Consider the following 14,827-nt stretch of genomic DNA (forward strand, 5'->3'; position numbering starts at 1 on the left):
CAGCACACGCTAGCAAAGTAATGCTCAAAATTCTCCAAGCCAGGCTTCAACAATACGTGAACCATGAACTTCCAGATGTTAAAGCTGGATTTAGAAAAGACAGAGGAACCAGAGATCAAATTGCCAACATCCACTGGATCATCGAAAAAGCAAGAGAGTTCCAGAAAAATGTTTACTTCTGCTTTATTGACTATGCCAAAGCCTTTGACTGTGTGGATCACCACAAACTAGAAAATTCTGAAAGAGATGGGAATACCAGACCACCTGACCTGCATCTTGAGAAATCTGTATGCAGGTCAGGAAGCAACAGTTAGAATTGGATGTGGAACAACAGACTGGGTCCAAATCGGGAAAGGAGTACGTCAAGGCTGTTTATTGTCACCCTACTTACTTAACTTACTTGCAGAGTAAATCATGAGACATATTGGACTGGATGAAGCACACGCTGGAATCAAAATTGCCAGGAGAAATATCAGTAACCTCAGATATGCAGATAACACCACCCTTATGGCAGAAAGTGAACAACTAAAGAGTCTGTTGATGAAAGTGAAAGAGGAGAGTGAAAAAGTTATCTTTTTTAAGTCAACGTTCAGAAAACTAAAATCATGGCATTACGTTCCATCACTTCATGACAAATAGATGGGGAAACAATGGAATCAGTGACAGACTTTATTTTGGGGGGGCCAAAATCACTGCAGATGGTAACTACGACCATGAAAGTAAAAGACACTTGCTTCTTGGAAGAAAATTTATGACCAGCCTAGAGAGCATAGCAGAGACATTACTTTGCCAATGAACATCCATGTAGTCAAAGCTATGGTTTTTCCAGTAGTCGTGTATGGATGTGAGAGTTGGATTATAAAGAAAGCTGAGCGCTGAAGAATTGATGCTTTTGAACTGTGGTGTTGGAGAAGACTCTTGAGAGTCCATTGGACTGCGTGGAGATCCAGCCAGTCCATCCTAAAGGAAATCAGTCCTGAATATTCATTGGAAGAACTGATGCTGAAGCTGAAACTCCAGTACTTTGGCCACCTGATGTGAGAACTAACTCCTTTGAAAAGACCCTGATGCTGGGGAAGATTGAAGGCAGGAGGAGAAGGGGACGACAGAGAATGCAATGGTTGGGTGACATCACCAGCTCAATGGACATGAGTTTGAGTAAACTCCTGCAGTTTATGATGGACATGGAGGCCTGGTGTACTGCAGTCCATGGGGTCACAAAGAGTCGGACATGACTGACTGACTAAACTGAACTGAACTGATAGATTTTGAGTCATCCTGTTTTCATTGTAATTTGTTTCTAGGAAGTTTGTGATTTCCCTTTTTAAATTTCTTCAGTAGCCTGTTCACTGTTTAGAAACGTATTGCTTAACCTCTTATGTCCTTTTTCTTACAGTGTTTTTTTGTTTGTTTGTTTTGTTTTTTCCTGTACTATTTTATCTCATAGCATTGTGGTCTGAAAAGATGCTTGATATAATTTCAATTTTCTTAAATTTGCTGATGCTTGATATGTGATGCAAGATGTGATCTATCCTGGAGAATGTTCCAGGTTTACTTGAAAAGAGAGTATATTCTTTTCGTTTGAATGGAATGTCCTAAAGAAATCAGTAAGTCCATCTGGTCTGATGTGTCATTTAAAGCTTGTGTTCCTTTGTTACTTTTCTGTTTTGATGATCTGTCAAATGGTTTAAGTGGCTTGTTAAAGTCCCACTATGATACTAGGCTATTATTGTGTTACTGTCAGTCTCCCCTTTTATGTCTATTAGTGCTTTCCTTATGTATTGAGGAGTGTATGCTCCTGTGTTGGGTGCATAAATATTTGCAGTTGTTACATCTTCTTGGATTGATATCTTGATCATTATGAAGTGTCCTTCCTTATCTCTTATAATATTCTTTATTTTAAAGTCTCTTGTTTCTGATATGAGAATTGCCACTTCAATTTTCTTTTCATTTCCATTTACATGGACTATCTGTTTCCATCCTCTCTCTTTCAGTCTGTATGTGTCTCTAGGTCTGAAATGGGTCTCTTGTAGGCAGCACATATATATATATATATATATATATATATATATATATATATATATATATATATATATATATGGGTCTTTTTTTATATCCATTCAGCCAGTGTGTGTCTTTTGGTTCCATTCAGCTAGTCTGTGTCTTTTGGTTTGAGCATTTAATCCATTTACATTTAAAGTAATTACTGATACATATGTTTCTCTTGTCTCTTCCTTAATTGACTTTGTTTTGTTTTTGCATATCTTTTCCTTCTTCTGTGTTTCCTGCCTATAGAAGTCCCTTTCACATTTCTTGTAAAGCTGACTGGTGGTGCTAATTTCTCTTAACCCTTACTTGTCTGTAAAACTTTTGATGTTTCCATGAATTTGTAATTAGATATTTGCTGGATAATCTTGCTTGTTGATTTTTCCCTTTCAGTACTTTAAGCCCCATGAGGGGCTTCCCTCATGGCTCAGCTGGTAAAGAAAACACCTGCAATGCAGGAAACCTGGTTTAGATCTATGGGTTGGCAAGATCCCCTGGAGAAGGGAATGGCTACCCACTCCTATATTCTGGCCTGGAGAATACCATGGACTGTATAGTCCATGGGGTCACAAAGACTCGGACAGGTCTGAGTGACTTTCACTTTCACTTTAAATATATCCTGCCATTTCCTTCTGGCCTCCAGAATTCCTGCTGAAAGATCAGCTGTTAATCTTATGGGGTTTCCCTTGCATGTTGCTTGTTGCTTTTCCCCTCCTGCCTTTAATATTATTTCTTTGTGTTTAGTCTTTGTTAGTTTGATTAGTATGTGTCTCAACATGTTTTTTCTTGTGTTTATCCTGTATGGGACTCTGTGTTTCTTGGACTTGATTGACCATTTCTTCCTTTCTTATATTAGGGAAGTTTTTGAATATAATCTCCAGAAATTTTTTTCTGATTCTTTCTTTTCCTCTTCTTCTTCTGAGACCTCTATAATTCGAATGTTGGTCCATTTAATATTGTCACAGAGGTCTCTGAAACTATCCTCAATTCTTTTGATTCTTTCATTCTTTTACCTTTATTCTTCTGTTCAGCAGAGTTACTTCCACAATTGTCTTCCAGCTCACTTATCCATTCTTATGTCTCAGTTATTCTGCTGTTGATCCTTCTAGAATAGTTTTTATTTCTGTAATTTTATAGTCCCTCTCTGTTTGTTTATTCTTTATTTCTTCTAAGTCCTTGTTTAAGTGTGTTAATTGTTTTTTTGCATTTTCTCCATTCTGTTTTCAGAGTTTTGGAACATCTTTACTATCATCACTCTGGATTGTTTTTCAGGTAGTTTGCCTGTTTTCTCTTCATTTGGTCTTGTGAGTTTTTACCATGTTCCTTCAATTTTCTCTGTCTTTTCATTTTTATTTCTAACATTGTCTGAGTTCTCCTTTTCTCAAGTTTTCGGGTCATATTTCTTTTTCTTTTGGGTCTCTGCCTTCAGTGGGTGAGGTTGGTCCAGTAGTTTGGGTAGGTTTTGTGTTGGGATGGACTTGTGCTTGCATTCTGGTGGGAGGAGATGCTTTTTTTCCCCCTCTCATGGGCAGGGCTGTGTGAGGGGCTATGTTTTGGGGTTCTTATGGGAAGCCTGTCTGCTGATGATAGAGTTTGTGTTTTTTTCTTCCTTATTTGCATGTGGTATCCTGCTCTGTGTGCTTCCAGCATTTGGGTGATGCCAAGTCTTATCAGGTAGAGGCCTTCATAGGAGTTCTCACTTAATAATACTCCCTGGGGTCAGGAGTTCTCTGGCAGTCTAGTGTAGTGGACAGCACTCCCTCCAAAGGCTCAAACTTGATCTCTGGCCAGGGAACCAAAATTTCATAATCTGTTTGCTATGGCATTAAAGGGGATTAAAACAAACACACAAAAACAAGAAATAGAAGACAAGCCCCAGACAAATGGTAAATACAAACTAAGACAAATAATAACAAAAACATAGGGACACACACACACACACACACATATACACACACACAAACCAAACCAAAACAACCCAAAGAAAAGAAAGTACAAGAGAGTGACCTGCCGATCAAAGGAAACCAAAAATGTTATTGATCAATTAAAAATAAAACTAAAATGCAAACCAGAAAACAAAACCAAAGCAGAGTGCCAACTGGGGAATAAAGCAAACAAAACAAATTAACAAATGTGGTGAAATAAAGAATGAAAAGGAAGAAAAGAAAACAGTAGAAAAGCTGTGTTAAATAGAAGTGTATAAAAAATATATATATATACATATATATATATATATATATCAAAGAATAACTACATCAAGAACGGTAAGAAAAGCAAACAAAAACAACAAGAACAAAAAAATTTAAAAGAATAAAGTCCACAGAAGTGCAGAAAGCCACATAGCCATAGAAGTATATAAAGGAAATAAAATGTGTGATTAGTTTTAAAAAGCTTGAATAGAATTGATAGTAAAAATAAAGTCAATAGCCACAGCAAAAGAGAAGAAAAAAGAAAAAAAATCCAGAACCAACTATAGAACAAATCAAAATACAAAAATAATAATAAATATTTTTTACAGCTGACTGTCGTTTCCCTCACTGTGCATCACAGTTCACCTCCTCATCCCTAGAGTGTCCTCTGATAATGGGCTGGTCTCTAGGCCTGCTGTGGGGGCAGCTCAGACTCTAATCTGGACCTACCACTGTGTGTTATTGCCTCCAGTCTCCACAGCTGCCAGAGCTAATGGTTTTCTTTTGTGGGAACTCACATTGTCCTAGTTGATTGTGTGGATTTCATCTGTAGCTTGTACAGCTGGTGGGAAGGTTTTTGATCCTCTTCCTTAGTCACACTGCCCCTGGAGTTCAATGTGGTTTTGTCTCTACCTCTGCATGTGAGTCGTCCACAGGAGCTTGTTCCTGAGGCTGACCTGGAGGACTTACTTGCCCAATGAGGACCAGATGTGGAGGTGGTGCAGCACTTGGATCACAGGGACCCTGTTGGCACCAAGTATGCAGGAACGCTGGCAGCCTGAGGTTCTACAGCTGCAGCAATGTTAGAGTCTTTTTCTAGCCTCTGGCAGCTGACATTCCAAGGGCCTCCCTGATTGGTCCTTCTCTGTTGCTTAGTGCAGCAGGCTCTCAAGGGTCTCCCCGGTTGGGATCTTTATTGGTCAGCTTGTCAAGTACTTAAAGGGCCACCATCTCTGGGGTCTTTGTTAGTCAGTTGCCAGCACTGGCATGTGAGGGGAGACAGGCTACATTGATGGCTCCACTGTCTGCACATTACTCAGCAGTATCACTGCCTCCATGGCTGCCCAGCTTTCCTCCAAAGGCATTCCCCACTACAATCTCCTTACTTCCCCTCAGGCCTTCTCACCACAATCACAGCAGCCCTTGCCCTGGGATTGGTTTCCAGTCCCTACACCCCAGTTCCCCACTACCATGTGTTCCAGGGGACTTGGGTCCCTGTCCAGGGAATGTAGTGTTGCAGCAAGGATTGTCTGTGTGGTTCTCACTCCATTCAGACTGTCACAGATCAGCTGTTGCACTCTCCCACATCCTCAAATGCTTCTCCTCTTGTCAGCTGGCAGCTGACAAGCCTCAAATGCTTGTCCCAAACAATTGCTCTGATGTGGGGATCTGACCCCTGCTTCAATTCCTTCACCCACTGGGTACAGGTCCAGTCCTGCTCACTCTCCTCTTTTTCCCTTCCTTCCTTCATCCTGCTGAGATTTGTGTGGATTTGTGTATTCCTTTCTAGTGGTCAGGGACTCCTGCCTGCTCTCAGCTGGTGTTGTGTGAGATCTTCTGCATATGAAGGTATGTTCTTGATGCATCTGTGGAGAAAGGTGTACTCTACATCCACCTACTCCTCTGCCATCTTTCTGGAATTTCCAGCTTTCTTTTGTTCCCAACTGGATAAAATACTTTTTTTATCCCTTCACATTAAGTTTTTGTCAGTGTTTACATCTGAAGTGAGTCTCTTAGAGTCAGCATATAGATGGATCTTGTTTTTTAGTCGTTCAGCCCCTTGCTATGTCTTTTGATTGCAACATTTACATTTTAAATAATTATCAGTAGGTGCTTACTGCTATCTTGTCAATTTTTTTCTGGTTGTTTTTGTCCTTTTATCTTCATCTTTTGCTGTCTTCCCTTGTGATTTGATGACTATAATTAGTGTTATATTTGGATTCCTTTCTCTTTCTATCTCTGTCTCTCCTGTGTGTATGTGTGTGTGTCATTTATTACACATTTTTGCTTTCTTACCATGATATTTATGTTTCACACAATATATGATTGTTGTCAGTTGATTATCTCTTAAGTTTGAACTCATCTAAAAACCCTGCATTTTTACTCCTCTTACCTTTAATGTTTTTAAGCATCATATTTTGCATGTGTTTTGTGTGTATTTCTTAGTTTATGTGTGTATTTTACCACTTTTGTCTTTTAACCTTCCTTGTAGTTTTATAAGTGATTGATCCTTACATTTTCCTTTACTGGTGAGATTTTACCTTCTGTGATTATTATATTTCTAGTTTGGATCTTATCTTTTCTACTTAGAGAAATCCCTTTAGCATTTCTTGGAGAGCTGTTGGTCTAGTGGTACTAAACTCTCTTAGTCCTTGCTTCTATGTAAAACATTCTCTCCAGTTCAGATCTGAAGATAGCCTTGCTGGGTATAGTAGTCTTGGTTGTATTTTTTGTCCTTTCATCACTTTAAATATATTGTGTCACTCCTGGTTTGGAGGATCTGCTGAAAAGTCAACTGAAAGTCTTATGTGAATTCCCTTGTATATAACTAGTTGCTTTTCTCTTGCCACGTTTAAGATTCTCCATCTATAATTTTGCCATTTTAGTTATTGTGAGGCTTGGTGAAAGTCTCTCTTGGTTCACCTTGTTTTGGACTCTGTTGCTTCCTGGTCCTAGGTGTCCATTTACATTTCCAGGGAGGGGACATTCTCAGCTATTATTTTTTCAAATAAATTCTCTGTGCCTTTCTCTCTTCTCATTCCGGGACCCATATGATGCATATATTATTACTCTTGGTATTGTTCCAAAAAGTATCCTCATTTCTTAAATTCCTTTTATTCTGTTCAGCTTAGGTGGTTTCCATTATTCTGTCTTTCAGTTCACTTATCTGTTTCTCTGTATCATGTGATGTATTCTTGGTTCCTTCTAGTTTATTTTTCCAGTTATTGTATTCTTCAGTTCCATTTGGTTCTTCTTTATATTTTGTAACTCTTTGTTAGACTTCTTGTCATGTTCATCCATTATTCTCCCATGTTCATCGAGCATTTTTATGATCATTACCTTGAATTCTTTGTTGGATAGATTGCTCTCCTCTACTCTGTTTAATTCTTCTGAGTTTTATCTTGTTCTTTGGTTTGGAGCATATTCCTTTGTCTCCTCATTTTGCCCAGTTGTCTGTATCTATTTGTATTTGTTAAGTAGGTCAGTTATGTTTGCTCATCTTCACAAAATGGAATTACATAGCAGATAGCCTATGGTGCCGATCAGCATACTCCATTCCATTCACCAGAGCTATATATCCTACACATGACCCATATGTGTGCTGTGTGGGTTCTTCTCTTATTAAAAAACCACCTACTCTGGGCATACTGGTGGCCAGGCTGGCTTCCAGTCCAGTTGGCTGGCCCTGTGTCATGTGGTTGTTGCTGGCCCACTGTTGAGCAGAGCTCAGTCCTGGCATGACTGGCTGTTCAGCCCCAGTGGTCCTGGAGCTGGTGCTGGCTTGCTAGTGGGTGGTACCAGGGGCCAGGGTGGCTGTCTGCAGGACCTGGGGAAACCTAGGACTGGCACCCCACCACTGGTGGGCAGGGTCATATCTCAGGGCAGCTTGATGCATAGGACAGCCTATTGGGCTTTTATTTTTGTCTTTGTTTCATTATATGTAACAAGCCTTCTTCTTTTCTCAGCTTTTAAAGTTTTCTCTGTCTTGGGTTTTGAGCAATTTGGTTTGATGTTCCTTGATGTAATTTTCTTTATTTCTTGTACTTGGGGTTCATTTAGCTTCTTAGATCTGTGGGTTCATAGTTTCCATAAAATTTGGTAATTTTATTGGCATTATTTCTTCAAACATTCTTTTCTTCCCTCTTACTTTCTGAGACTCCAATTGTGTTTGTGTACTTTTTCAGTTGAAGTTGTCCCATAGCTCACTGATGCTCTGCTCTTTTGCTTTTTTGTTTTATACTTTTTTATAGTGTCTATTGCTGTGTCTTTACCAATCTTTTTACCTGCCATAATAAATTTGCCTTTAATCTTATTTGGTCCATTTTTTTGGTCTCACATTTTAGTTTCATTTGTTTTATTTGTTTTATACCTTCTATGTCTCTCTACTTAACTTTTATACCTTCTATGTCTCTTCTACTTAACATATATGTCAGCTGTGGGTCAATTTTGACTGATTTTTTTTTCATTATGCATTCTATTTTCCTTCTCTTATATGCCTTATAATTTTGGGTAAGAAGCATAACATAGTGAATTTTACCTTGGTGAGTGCTAAATGCTTTTGAGTTACTAATCTTTAACTGTTTTCTGGACCACAGTTAAATTAGGGGAAACAATGTGTTACTTCTGGGTTTTCCTTTTAAGATATTCTAGGCAGGACTAGAGCAGTGTTTAACCTAGGAGTAGTCACCACTACTCAAGCAGGTTTCTTTCAGTTTCTCTAACAAATACGTCATGAATTTGAGGTTTTCCAGTCTGACTGGTGGGAATAGGCACTATACCTCACCTTACATGGACTCCCTTTTCCCTCTAATCCTTGCATATGCTTCTCCCCATGACTTCTGTTTTGTTTGGTGGTTGTTGTTGTTTTTAACCACATATGGTTTGCAGTGAAAACACTTGAAAGAGACCCCCACAAGGGTTCTCTCTCTGCCCCTGATTCCCACTTCTGTCTCTTTAACACAGGGAATCTGCCAGGCTCTACCTGAGTTTTCCTTACCTACCTGACATCCTGAAAACTCTTTTCATGATTCTAAGCTTGAGCAATCATAGGGCTTACTTGATTTGTTTCCCATCTTTTAGGGATTACTTTTCTTCATTGCCTAATATCTGATCTCTTGAAAACTGTTGTTTCTTACATTTTATGGGTTTTTTTTGGAGGTGCTGAGTTTCAGGCGGGGGTTGGGGGTGAATTCAGTTCCTAGTTTTACATCGTGGCCAGAATCAGAAGTCCTTAGAACTTTAATCATTTTTATGATTTTCATTTACATCTGTTTTATTTATATAATTCACTGTTGTATTCTTTTTAATATTATTTTAAATTTATTTCTGTTCATACATTCTTTTTCAAATAGTTTTTTTGATTGGTTGTTCTACTCCTTTACATAGTTTCAATCAGTTACACTATTCTTCACATTCTGGTATTACTACATAGTCTTTAGTTTCTCATTGCTTCTGCTATTGATAGTAATTTAGCAAATGCTTTTGTTTCTATTTTAGAAGATGCTTGTTAAGGAGACTTGAATTCTCCTTTCTATGATAGATGCTTATGGAGATTGTTTAATTTTAAATGTTATATCTTTTAATAGATTTAAAATTCTATTTTACTGAGATTATATTACAGAAGTTTATATTACAGCATAGAGAAAATAAGCATATTCACATTTACTTTGATGAAAAACTTATGATATTCTGACTACTGCTATGTTAACAGTAAGCTGCTAACCTTGTATTTATGTTTTGCTTTCTTTATTATTTTATACAGAAAACCATCAGTTACTGAGTATATTATCAACATGAGACTCTCCCTTCTATGAATTTGTGTCTGTATACAGATAACCTTGTACTTTTGGGCCCAGATTGCCAGCAAAGATCAATAGTTCCTTTATCCTCTTGATTGTCTAGTGAAGTCCAATATAGCTCCTGCTGCTTTACATTTTCCTTCTCCCTTACTGATCACATTCCACTTCCACTAAATTGATATTTCTTGATTTTAGAATGATAAATAAGTATATGCTATGTTTTTAAAAGTATGTTTCAACATTCTCTTTTAACAGTTAACTGTGCAGTTATATGGGAATTTTTCCCCTAATGACACGTCAAATTAAACAGATTCCAAAACTGTCAATATTTTCATGTTTTGAGGAAATGGGAAATTATGTATTTTACTAAAACCTTTAATGATATGTAGTATGTGGTTTCTTGTATGTATGTATGTGTATATATATATATATATTTTCCATTTTAATTTAGGATTTGCTTTCTCATATGCTACATATGGACCCACAGCAGCGGTACACTACAGAGCAAGTATTGAAACACTCATGGATAACCCACAGAGATCAGTTGCCAGATGATCAGCCAAATAGAAATAGGACATCACATGTTGTTAAGGTAAAACCAATGTACTTTTAAGCATCTTCTAAATGCTATGCCTTGCATGCCATTCAATGATGACACATATAATTACTTTATAGTCTTTATTTTTTAATGTATATTTATAGGTTGTTTTGGCTTGCTTTTTAAAATAACAGCCTTCTTTACGTACAGCCTTACTGATGATACATAAAATTTTCTTGATTATATTTGGTTTGCTTTAAGACACACTGGGGCTTGGTACAGACTAAATTCAGGTTTCATATGGGAAAAAAAAAGATGTCTGTTGGTTCCTAAATTAATAGCCATTGGTGCAAGTTTACATACTTCTAGACAGTGAGCCTAGATTTTGGAGCTTAGTGGTTTATCCATTTATCTGTTAATGGATACTAAGGTGTGTTTTCATATCTTAGCCATTTTGAATATTGTTAGAATGATCATGGGAGTGCAAATTTATCTGAGAATAAAGAAATTTTGGGTGGGGGTGTGTATGTATGGAATATGTTATATATAATGGAATATTGTTCAACTTTTTAAAAGGAGATCTTTGTCATTTGCCACAACAGAGATGAACCCAAAGACATTATGCTAAGTGAAATACTGTAGACCTGGAAAGAAAAAACATACATCATCTCTCTTATATGTGGAATCTAAAAAAAAAAAAAACATATATGTGAAAGCAGAGAGTAGAACAGTGGTTACCAGTAGACAGGGAGAAGTTCGAAATGGGGAGATATTGGTCAAGGTATACAAAGTTACAGTTATGTAGCATGAGTAAGCCTAGAGGTCTAGTGTGAAACCTGATGTTAAGTACAGGTAATAAATAAACTATACTGAATGCTGGAAATTTGCTAAGAGTAGTTTCCAGGTACTCTTATCACACACAAAAATGGTAACTATGTGAAGAGGACATATATTAAATTAACTTGACTGTAGTAGTCATTTTACTGTGTATATCAAGATAACATGTTGTATGCCTTAAATATATACAATTCCTATGAAAAATAAATTTAAAAAGATATTTAAAAACAAATGTTATGAGTTTTGAAAGACTGAAAAAATAATACATTTTAATGTTTTAAAAATTTGTAAGAAGCATATTTATTGAAATAAAAATATATAAGTAGTCAGATGTTAATCAAAGGAGCATCAATGTAAATATTATAGATTCTCAATTACTTTCCTGGGGGAAAAAGTTCTATTCTAGTTAAATTTTTCATGATACAATGTGGAAGTTTTCTTACCTTCAGAGATTGTTATTCAATTTGTAATATTTCTCATTATTTTAGGGAACAGTGGTCGCCACATATTCTGCCCTGACTCACAAGACTTTTCAACCAGTCCTAGAGCCTGTTGCTGCTTCAAGCTTAGCTCAGCGACGAAGCATGAAAAAGCGAACATCAACTGGCCTTTGAAAGTTTTAGGGTTCCTCAGCCAAACTGGATGAAGAAAAGATTAAATGTGTGGCTTTTTGTCTAATCGTATATCAAAGGCATTGTTTTCTACTACATTACTTGAATATTCTGATTAAGCTTCCTTTTTTTAAGGGGGAGTGAGATAAAAAAAAATACATATATAGGTCCACAATTTTCATACCATGTTGCTTTTCAGTGTTGTCCAAGTATTTATTTAAGTATATAATTTGTGTCTACAAAGTCCTACCAACTTCTCTACATACTAACTTCTACAGTTTCTTTCAGATTTCTGGTTATGTAAAATAATGTATTGGGGAATCATTACCAACAGTCAAGATGCAAGTATAATAGTATAATACCAAACAATGTCAGTATTTTTTAACATTAGGTCCTGAAAGGTTAGACATCTATTTTTTTTTTAAAGAAAGCAAAAAAGAAATCATAGAATCTTGTCATTATGTGTAAACTCCATTCATTTGACTCTCTGTAGTTACTAAAATGTAAACATAGTAGTTTGGGGCCAGAGCAAAAATCATTTGTGCTCATATGTGAAATCCTAATATGGTTGATGCCAAAGTTTTTACAGAAGAATTAAATCATAGATAATGTGTGCCGACAGACCTGTATATTGTCCATAAATGGCCTCATCTAGAAATAAAGGCTTCTGTAAATTTTACATCAAATGGAATTGTAGTACAAGTGAAGAAATTTTAGCCAAAGGTATTATATTGGTATTATAATCTACTAAATAGGTCATAGTTAAGCCTTTGAAAATAAAGTATATGGTGTTGGCACTACCTTGATGTTATGTAAACTGACTTTGAAGTTAACCAATTGGATTTAATTATCATCTGTCCTTTTATAATGAACTACACTCTTGTTTTTTTTTTTTTATTTCCCTGTGCTTTGAATTACAGAGTAGCATATTTATCTTTAATCCTATGGTTATATAGTTGAAATATTACTGTAATGAACTTGTGAACTTAGCACACATGATATAGTTATAATGCATTTCAGTAAACTTTAGATAATACTACATAATAGTTATACTTCAAGAAGATAAACTGTCTTTTTAAATAGGAAGTAATATTAATGATATGCATAAAATTTGAACACATTTTAAAATAATATTTATAATGAAAAGATCTGGCCAAATTGGTCCTATTATTAAATTTTATGATTCAGAACCACTGTGTAGTATGTATTGTTTTCTCTAAATGATTGAATTTGAAAGAATCTTTTTGTGTTGTTGGAGAAAATACCATTACTACTACTTTAAGTACCGTTACTACTACTGCTGCTGCTACAACTACTGACAGAAAGAACTCATGAATGTAAACTTGAGGATATTACACTTTTCTTTAGTGAATATAAGTGATCTACTTATGTGTGCTTGTTTTACTGTTTACTGGGTATTTTATTTTGTTTAGTTCAGAGAGGGGTGATTACTGAGCTCTGAAGTGTACAGTTTAGGCTAGAAGACTTGTAATTTCAGTATTTAATAAAAGAAACTATACATAATTCTCTTTATAATGTAAGTGATGTATATTCCACACACAAAGGTCTGTTTCATTTGTGTGATATATAAAAGTATGTGTCCATATTTTGAGATGTCTTTTGCAATAGTTGAAAGACATTAAAGAAAGTCTTAATATTACGTGGAAGATATTATTTAGAAAGACACTGAGATCATATCTTGTGGATTTCTTTGCCCCAGTTCAGCTTTTTCTTTCATTTTGCTTTATTAATAGAAGTACTTGTGTCATTATATTGACTTATTTTCCTCTTGTTTGTGCTGTAATGCCTTCTTATCAGAATTGGTGTGACAAACTTAGAGATGTGATTTTGGTGTTTAACTTTTCAGAACAGAGATATCATTTCTATATGTGCTTTTGTAGTAGTAGAATTAGAATAAGTAAAGTTGGAAAATGAAAATGATCACAAAATAACTTTGTCTTTACATAAGCAATAGCTTTTTTTTTAAGTAGATGATCTTAATTTTTCAGTGAGTTTGCTCAAAAAGGTTGTGTCATACACTCCTTTCATGAAAGGAACATGGTCAGAAATAAGCAACAAACAGCATGATTCCTCATCACTCAGTGAAAGTTGAAATGGTATAAAAGATACAGATGCTAGTGGATTTTCCCAATAATTGTGAGTTTTCTTCTGGAAAATTCAAACATGGTGGCTTAACAACAGTAGTAGGGAGCGACCTTATTATAAGGGAAAGCTTCACATTACACCTTCATTCTGCAGAAGGAACCCAAGTAGGGATGCATAATCGTGTCCTTTTTGGCTAGAACTCTAGAGCAACAAAAGCAGATGTGAATGGGACATTTTTCATGGGGTTTCTGTAAATACTTAACCAATAAAAGCAAATCCTTTCTTTGAGACTTTAAAATACTTTGATTTCTAATGGATTCATGAACAATTATTTTATATTGCTTTTCTTTCTAGTTGATGGTTCTTGATAGTATTTAATAATAAAGTTGGAGGTTTTATTGTTGTTCTCAAAGAGAGGATATTGTAATAATATTTTTTTTTCTCAATACCAGATTTGCCCAGGTAGACTGAATAATCTGTTGTCCTAAAGTACATATTATTATGAATAAACTCAGGAAACCATTTGTATAAAAATTAATATATAGTGCTGGTATTGGTGATTTTGTGGGGAAAAAATGATTTTAGTTCTTTTATGAAAATCAAACTTTAGCCTGTTTTCTTAGATCCATGAATACATAAACATTTGTTGTCATTTGTTGCCTTTGATAATTAGACATAGTAAAGCATTTTGATAGCACCTCTGGTTAGCTCAAAGGGATTTTATATGTATAGGCAACTGGAAACTTTAAGAACAGATGCTTGGTATTTATGATGCCTCCTCTTTGCAACATCATGTTAAAATAGTACTTCTGCAGAAACATATTTATTCTAATTGAATTGTTTTCTTAACATAAGAGACCCTTTGTATATGAAGGAAAAGAACTACTTACCTTGGCTTTAATATCAACTAGACAACTTAGGCTTTAAACTAGGCAAAATATGTCCTTGGCATTCTCTGCATTCTCTTTCTCCTGGCTTTCC

At 35.8% G+C, this 14,827-nt stretch overlaps 1 protein-coding gene across 9 annotated transcripts in view; it reads left to right on the forward strand.

Moving 5' to 3' along the window:
• Nucleotides 1-14,144, forward strand: part of RPS6KA6 (ribosomal protein S6 kinase A6) — a 174,080-nt gene extending 159,936 nt beyond the window's left edge. For 5 of the 9 annotated variants that reach the window (XM_061135966.1, XM_061135967.1, XM_061135965.1 and 2 more), the window contains 2 exons: nt 10,206-10,346; nt 11,618-14,144. In XM_061135966.1, coding sequence (XP_060991949.1) covers nt 10,206-10,346; nt 11,618-11,743 — 267 coding nt within the window. In that variant the 3' untranslated portion in view covers nt 11,744-14,144. Of the gene's footprint in view, nt 1-9,717; nt 9,776-10,205; nt 10,347-11,617 lie in introns of those variants that run through there. The other 4 variants (XM_061135963.1, XM_061135972.1, XM_061135968.1 and 1 more) reach the window with 4 other exon arrangements.
• Nucleotides 14,145-14,827: the final 683 nt, after the last annotated feature.

The sequence above is a fragment of the Dama dama genome, chromosome X (assembly GCF_033118175.1).
Source record: "Dama dama isolate Ldn47 chromosome X, ASM3311817v1, whole genome shotgun sequence".
Lineage (NCBI taxonomy): Eukaryota > Metazoa > Chordata > Mammalia > Artiodactyla > Cervidae > Dama > Dama dama.